This window comes from Vombatus ursinus, unplaced genomic scaffold (genome assembly GCF_900497805.2).
Source record: "Vombatus ursinus unplaced genomic scaffold, bare-nosed wombat genome assembly UNPS02014165.1, whole genome shotgun sequence".
Taxonomy (NCBI): Eukaryota; Metazoa; Chordata; class Mammalia; order Diprotodontia; family Vombatidae; genus Vombatus; species Vombatus ursinus.
This window is the reverse complement of record NW_020953943.1, coordinates 296833-304179: the sequence shown is the minus strand read 5'-3', so window position 1 is coordinate 304179 and position 7347 is coordinate 296833. Positions and strand designations below refer to the sequence as shown.

At 62.5% G+C, this 7347-nt stretch overlaps 2 protein-coding genes across 6 annotated transcripts in view; one reads left to right on the top strand and one right to left on the bottom strand.

Annotated features, from left to right (window-relative positions):
* The window catches only part of PRMT1 (protein arginine methyltransferase 1), a 5168-nt gene extending 1771 nt beyond the window's left edge, over window positions 1–3397 (bottom strand). Inside the window, exons 1-7 of one of the 3 annotated variants that reach the window (XM_027859341.1) lie at window positions 3251–3326; window positions 2195–2248; window positions 1010–1111; window positions 628–783; window positions 473–536; window positions 233–375; window positions 42–129 (exon numbers count right to left, since the gene is read on the bottom strand). In XM_027859341.1, coding sequence (XP_027715142.1) covers window positions 42–129; window positions 233–375; window positions 473–536; window positions 628–783; window positions 1010–1111; window positions 2195–2248; window positions 3251–3289 — 646 coding nt within the window. In that variant the 5' untranslated portion in view covers window positions 3290–3326. Of the gene's footprint in view, window positions 1–41; window positions 130–232; window positions 376–472; window positions 537–627; window positions 784–1009; window positions 1112–1305; window positions 1416–2194; window positions 2249–3250 lie in introns of those variants that run through there. The other 2 variants (XM_027859340.1, XM_027859342.1) reach the window with 2 other exon arrangements.
* A 959-nt stretch (window positions 3398–4356) lies between these two features.
* Window positions 4357–7219, top strand: IRF3 (interferon regulatory factor 3). Of its 3 annotated transcripts, none has more exons than XM_027859267.1 (8): window positions 4357–4643; window positions 4916–5092; window positions 5223–5441; window positions 5531–5600; window positions 5680–5775; window positions 5880–6263; window positions 6366–6504; window positions 6893–7014. In XM_027859267.1, exons 2-8 carry the CDS (start codon window positions 4928–4930, stop codon window positions 6909–6911), a joined length of 1092 nt encoding a protein of 363 aa, XP_027715068.1. In that variant the 5' UTR covers window positions 4357–4643; window positions 4916–4927; the 3' UTR covers window positions 6912–7014. The 3 variants fall into 3 exon arrangements, with proteins under 3 accessions (XP_027715068.1, XP_027715067.1, XP_027715066.1); XM_027859266.1 differs by having other exon boundaries at window positions 4361–4643; window positions 6366–6484; window positions 6893–7219; XM_027859265.1 differs by lacking the exon at window positions 4357–4643 and having other exon boundaries at window positions 4904–5092; window positions 6366–6484; window positions 6893–7219.
* The last annotated feature ends 128 nt before the right edge of the window (window positions 7220–7347 follow it).

The window sequence follows — 7347 nt, the reverse complement described above, 5'->3', positions numbered from 1 at the left end:
CCCCCCCTCCCCATACACCTGGCCCACCCACCCACACTCACAGTGGATCTTATAGTCTTTGTACTGCCGGTCTTCAATGGCGGTCACGTACAGCGTTGCCCGGTCAGGGAAGATGAGCCCATCGGGGGCCTGCAAGGACGAGGAAGGGACAGAGAGTGAGAAGGAAGGCAGCGGGCCCGCGGGTGGGAGCAGCGCCCAAGGGCGGGGGGGGGGGGGGGTCCAGGGGCCTCACCAGCCACTTGTCTCGGGCATGTAAGACAGTGTTGAGCATGGATTCGTAGAAGAGGCAGTAACCCATCCACTCGCTGATGATGACGTCCACCTTGTCCACGGGCAGCTCTACCTCCTCCACCTTCCCTTTGATGATGGTCACCACTGTGGGCAGGACAAGGCCAGGCCGACCCGCGCTCAGCACCCTGGGGCAGCCAGGCACCGCAGCCCCCAGGCCCTCCCCAGAAGCCCAGCTGCTCACCGTGGTCAAGTTTGTTGGCCTTGACGATCTTGACGGCGTAGTCGGAGATGCTGGAGCACTCGATCTGGGTGAAGAAGCAGCAGCAGGGTCGGGGGCCGCCCAGGCCGCCGCCTCCCTCTGCTGGCACCGCCCGGCCCACTCCCTCCCCAACTCACCCCAATGACCTTCCGGGCCCCGGCCTTGGCCGCAAACATGCAGAGGATGCCGGTGCCCGAGCCGACGTCCAGCACCACCTTGTCCTTGAACAAGTGCCGGTTATGGAACATGGAATTGCGGTAGGTGAGCGTCCGCACCTCATCTTTGAGCATCTCCTGCAGAGGAGAGAAGAGGCCGAGATCTAGGCTTGCCTGCATCGCCCTCCAGGGGCCCCGCTGGGAGCCCCAACAGCGCCGGTGCCTGCCACGAGAGGGCAGCAGAGAGCAGGACACTGGCACGCCTAGAGGCCTCCAGGCTGACCAGAGCAAGGCCCATTCCCTGGGCGGAGGAGATGCCCACGGTGCTTGTACAGGGCCTGCCACAGGGGGGAGCCGCCCTCACCTCGTGGATGCCAAAGTGGGCGTAGGAGTCGAAGTAATAATCCTTGGACGTCATGTCCTCTGCGTTGGGTTTCTCACTGCTCTCGGGCTGTGCACAGGACACCTGGGTTGGGGACAAGGGGGTCACTTTTTGGGGGAGGGGTGCCACGATCCCCATATTCATTCCTTCCTAAATCATCCTCAAGGCTACCCCCTCCTCAGCCCCAGGGACTCTTTCCCTCTCCCATTCCAGGCTCCCCATCTCCATCCCATGCCCACAATCCCTGCCTCAGTCTCCCCCCAGAGGCCCCTTGATACCTCAGTGGCGCCTACTCTCCAATCTCTAGCTCAGCCCACAGCCGGGGGTTGGGGGGGAACATTGGTAACACTTAGGGTCTGGGGAATGGGGGAGTGGTGCAGATTTGGGAGAAGGAGCTGCTGGAGGCAGAGTTAAGGAAGATTTTGTCTGGGTTGTGAGAGGAAGAAACGAAGTTCTAGGCAAGAGGGTGAGCCTTCCAAGGACCCTGCAATACCAGGGCGATTAAAGACGCTCTAGCTGAATGGCCCCCTTTTTAAAGAGAAGCTGGGTGCTGGCAAACGGAAGACAAAATCGTTTGCCCAAGATCACATCAGACCCGTTTCCTAAGATGTCAAAGTCTAGATGCCAGGCTGGGCTGCAAGTCCAGCCTTTTATTTTAGAGAGGGGAGAACCCAGGCCCAGGGTCAGAGCAGGCACTAGAGGCCGGAGTTTGGAGGAGGCCCCTCAGCTGGGATGCATCTCCCTCATGTTACCAGGGAGAAAGGAAGCAAAGGTTGCCTCGTTAACATGCTCAGGGGGCCCGCCAAGTGGACCAGTTACGCAACTGTCACCCAGCACAGTCCCTTGGCATGCTAGAGGAAAATCCTCCCCAGGATTCTCTTGAGCCAAAAGATGGGATTAGAGCCAATGTTCCAACTGCCTCGCTTTAAGGCCCACAAAGGGGAAGGGCCTGACCAGGGTCAAAGAGGGGCAGTGGCTATACAACAAGAATGTGCCTCGCAGACTTTGGCTGAGCCAGAGAGAGTACTTAAAGACCTTCTGGCCCACACAGCCGTTAGCTTACAGAGGGGAAACTGAGGCATGGAGAAAAGTGACTTTCCCCAAGGTCACAATGAAAGGGGGACCCGGGTTGGGGAGAGGAGGGGAGGCTCACAAAAGGATATTTACTTCTTCAAGTGGAGGCTGGAGGCTCATCCCATTAGCCAAGGTGGCCACAAAACTCTAGGAGAGAGTAACAGGGAGAGACGGTTAGCTCCCGGCGGCCAGGCTCAGGGACTCTGGGGGACAAGTGGGGAGGGGGCAGGGGGAGAGGGGTCCCCCCCCAGCCCCAGCTGCGGCTGCAGATAACTCGGGCAAAAGCCCTTCAGCGATGCTCACTCCCTGGGGCCTTCCCTCTACTCCACCCCGGCCCCCTCCCCCGGCAGACGAACACAGACAGCTGCGCCGACAGCCACCGCCCCCCCCCCCCGTCACCCTGCGGCCCCCCCCCCCGGTCGCGCCTGCGCAGGCCCGGGCACCAGGAATAGCCCGTCCTGGGGGCCGTGACCTCAGCGTGTTCCTGCGCAGTCACAGCCCACCCACCCACCTGCGAGCTGGCAGGACCGGGCCAGAGCAGCCCCCCGCCCCCGCCCCCTCCTCCCCAAGCCGTCTAAGACCCTCGCCGCTCCCTGCGCCCCGAGCTCTTTTCTGCGCTTGGAGATCGCCATTCCCGCTCCCGTCAGCCCATCTCTCGAGACCCCCGGGGTCCCGCCGCCGCCGCCGCCCCCTCCTCTGGGAAGCCCTCCAGTCCTTTGTTCTCCTGGGGGCCACAGTCGGAGGCCCCCCAGGCACGCCGACGGGGGCCACGTGGGGCTCGGGGGAAAGGAAGTGGCGCTCGGACCGGAAGTGGTGGCCGGTCCCCCCCCGAGCCCCACGTGGTACCCTCACGCACCCCCGAGCCCCTAGCCGCCCTGCGAGGCCTCCTCTGCACCCCGATCCTCAACGTGCTTGGAGACGCCGGGCTAAGTAGCCGGCGCTGGGTGGAGAGGGGGCCCCGCTGGGCTTCCTTCCCATCTCCTTCTACCGTCGTCGCCGCCTCCACGCCGTCCTCCCAGATTGCCCACTAGCAGCCCCCCCGATGCCGATTGCGGCCGCCTTCGAAGAAGCCCCCAACTACCGCTGCCGCCGCCGCCGCCGCCGCCGCCGCAACCACCGCTACCACCGCCACCACCCGGCCCTGCTCACCTCCATGATGCAGTTCGTGGCCTCGGCTGCCGCCGCCATCTTCTCTCCCCCCCAACTCGCCCCCCGCCCGCGGCTCCCCAGGGGCCTCCTTTTAGCGAACGCACCGCCCCCTGCCCGCCGTGGGCACCACCTCTCCCACACTCTCATTGGACGACTCACCCGCCCACCTTTACGTCAAGCGTTCTCATTGGTTATGCGTAAGGATAGCCCCGCCCCTTCGTCACTTTCCCAGAGGACCCCGCGCAAGCAGGGCCACCCATCTCACCGTCGACCCGCCCCACCGTGCTGATGCGCTCATTGGCGGGCCTGCGGCACTGCGCATGCCCTCCCCCGCGCATCGCCAAGTAGCCCCTCTGATTGGCGTGAAGCCGCCAAAGGCGGCGGGGTGGGAGCGCTCCGGTAAAACGCTGCAGCCCATTGGTCTCGACTGGACAGTAGGAGGCGGTAGTGCTCCAAGCCTTCTGGCAGCCGGGACTCCGCCCGGGATACGCCCCCTGCCAATCAGCCCCGGGAGAGTGCCCACTTCGGGCACTAGCCCCACCCATTGGTCCCGCCCATACCAATCAGCTGCCAGCACGAATTCCCGGGCCGCGTGGGTTGCGTGGCTTCTCGGCCGCTCATCTCAGCCCCTGAGAACTGCGATCGAGGCGGGGTTGGGGGGAGACCAGAGGAACTTGGGAGCGATAGGCTCCAAAGACCCCGAGGAGGCTAGAGACCCAAGATGTGGGCAGAAACATGGGGAGAGACAGAAGGGAACGAAGGTGGGGGGAGCGGTGGCGGCTTACAAAGACTCAGAGAAACATAGACGGAGAGCAGAGACCTGCAGATAGAGCCAGAAGGGGGTAAAAACGTGGGGGACCCAGAGCAAGGCAGAGAGAGAGCTGAAGGCCATCGGGAGATGGCAAGAGTGGCCAACCCCACTGCTCCCAATTCCGGCCCTAGGACCCTTTCCTCCTGGCCCCGGCTGGAAGGAAGGGGGGGCGGGTGTGGGTGTGGGTGTGGGTGGGGGGGGTGTGTCGGACAAAACACTACAACTCCCAGCAAAGCACTAGGGCCCCTGCTTCGAGCAGGGCGCGCAAAGGTCAATGGGAAACGTAGTTTCCTGAGTCCTTGTTGCCAGGGGGCGGAACCTCTCGGAACTTCCCGCATCAGCACACAGCCCCATACTTTTTAAACAACGTTTCAACTTGCCAGAATCCTTGTGCCAACACTCACTGGGCCAGGGGCGGGACATCATTTGCATATCGTCTCTCCCGGCCTGCCTGGGGTTGGGTTGATTCCAGGGGGGAGGGTATTTGCCCCCATGGAATCAGCTGACCCGCACAGGGCTGGGAGCGTCGGCCGAGCAGGAAGGAGTAACCTGAAGAGCCCAAGTCCCCCTGCCGGGAACTAGGTAACGCGGAAGGACCGGGTGTGGGGGTGGGGGCGAGTCAGCATGCTGTTAGGCGGTGGGACGCTGGGAGCCGTACGCAGCGCTGCTACGGGCCTCAGTTTCCAGATCCACAGAATGGGCCCAGGCATCTCCACTTCCTGGGACGCGCTCACCGTCCCCGTCCCGAAGCCTGCCCCGCCATCCCGCACCCCAGCCCTGGCCTTTGAGGCAGGACTGCACTCCCCCAGGCCCCTCAGCCACAATAGCCTCCAGCTTCCGGAATGCCCCCACAGCCCAGCTGGAGCATGGCCAACAAGACCAAGCCGCGGATCTTGCCCTGGCTGCGGGAGCAGCTGGACTCGGGCTTGCTGGGTGCGACCTGGATCGATGCAGAGCACACGCGCTTCTTTATCCCCTGGAAGCACGGGCTTCGCCAGGACTTGCAGCAAGAGGATTTCCGCATCTTCCAGGTGCGAGGCCCCTGGCTGCGAGGGGTGGGAGGGAATTGGCCCTGCCTTCTGGGAGGGGGGTGGAGGGGGGCAGGAGGGCAGGGGGAAGCCGGACTTCGCCACGGGTCCCATGTCCGTCTGGGCCTGGCAGGCATGGGCGGAGGCCAGCGGCAGCTATCGGCCTGGCATCGATGTGCCGGACCCAGCCACGTGGAAACGGAATTTTCGGGCAGCCCTAGACCGCAAGCAGAACCTGCGCGTGGTCAGCAACCACAGTCGGGACACTCAGAATCCACACAAGATCTACGAGTTCTTGTCAGAGGACGGGGAGGGCTGCGAGGCCGGCCGGGCTGCTGAGCACGAGGACCAGGTAAGGGCCCTCCTTGGCCCCCGGTGCCAGTGGCGAGGTGGGGACACAGACGCTCTCCATGGTACCACTTCTGTGCTCCCCCTCTGCAGGAAGACACCATCCAGGAGATCCTGGAGGCCCTGACACTGTCCACTCAGCAGCAGCAGCAATTTCATGGAGGTAGGCTGCAGCTGTTGAACCCATGGGCTCACGCACTGTTCATCTCCATCTGAGCGACCTCTTTTGCTCTATCCCTTAGACTTCAGCCCCAACTCCTTCCTGGAGCAGCTCCCCCAGACACCAGAACCAGCCTTGTCCTGCAACCCCTTAATGCCGATTTTTGCCAGCGGCTTCCGTGAGTACAAGCTAGCTGGAAGTAAGAGGTCTTGGTCTGCCAAGGAGGGAGCTGGGGTGTCTTCTGGATGTCTGGGGTGTTCAGCTCTACCCATCTGTCTTCAGAGACCGAGTATGAGGTGACAGCCTTCTATCGGGGGCGCCAAGTTCTTCAGAAATGCCTCTCTTGCCTCAAAGGCCTCCGGTTGGTAGGGCCAGGACCTGGGGCTGAGACTTGGATGGAGCTGGATGGGACATCACTGGCCCTGCCTGAGCCCAGCAGCGCCCTCACTGACCAGCGGACAGCGTACTACGTCAGCAGGGTGCTGGGCAGCCTTGGGGCTGGGCTGGCCCTGTGGAACTCCCAGACTGAATTCAGGGCACAGCGCTTGGGCCACTGCGGGACGTACTGGACCCTGGGAGAGCAGGCATCCCCTGGGGCCACAGGGAGGGAAGTGACAAAGGAAAGAGATGGCCAGCAAGTCTGCTCCATTCCAGAGTTCGTGAATGGTGAGGCTGGGATAGGCTGGGCTGGCCGGGCAGGTCGGGCCAGGTCAGGCCAGGTGAGTGCTCCTGCCTTGAGCATCCTCCTTCTCTCTTATGTACCCTCAGACCTGATCTCCTTCCTGGAAGGCAGTCACCGCTCGCCCCAGTACACTCTCTGGTTCTGCCTAGGGGAATCTTGGCCCACCAATTCACAGCTATGGACCAAGAAGCTTGTCATGGTCAAGGTGCCCCAACAGACCCAGAGGTGGACACCCATGTTCCAGGGGATGGCCCTCTTGCCACTGGCCAGTGAAGGCCCAGAGTTGGGGAATCTAGCTTTAATCCCTGGCTCTGTTACTTAAGTGACAACACACACTTGCCTTCCTCTGTGCCAAGTAGGGGGTGGACTGGTGTTCAGACCATTGCACCCACAAAAACCAGAGAGCATGGGAGGTTCTGCCCTTGGGGCCTGGGTTTCAATTCTAGTTCTGTGCCCAGGCCTAACTGACCACTGGGCAAAGGGAGGGCTTTCCAGGAGCTGGAAGGGTTGAATCCTAATGAACCCACAGAGAAGACTGCAGCCCCTGGCACAGCGGTCATATCTTCTGATCAGGAGGGAGGCTTTCCCTTTTTAGCCACTCTCTCCTCTCTAGGTGGTGCCCACTGCACTGAGGGCACTCCATGAGGTGGCCCAGGCTGGGGGAGCATCGTCACTGGAAGAGGAGGTGGATCTGCACATCTCTGGCAGCCTTTCCCTGTCCCTGGCACCTGCCCATCTCCACGGCTACCTGCAGGGGCTGGCCCACAGCATGCAGTGGGAGTCGGGGGCTCACTGCTGAGCTCTCCCCTCTTCTCAGTCCGGATCCAGTGCCTGGCCACACTCCCTTCTCCAGTCTTGGGGACCCCAGGGCAAAAGCCCTTTCTCTGAGCCTGTACACTGCCTCCAAAATAAAAGGGCTGACGTGGGTCTCGTGAGTCGCTGTATGACCTTGGCTGAATCTTTGTTCCGTCCCTACAGTGAGGCGACTCCCGCCTCCCAACCTAAGGGACCTTGAGCCCCGAGTCCCTCACCTTTCTGAGTGGGGGCTGGCCTCTGGCCTGGCCTGCA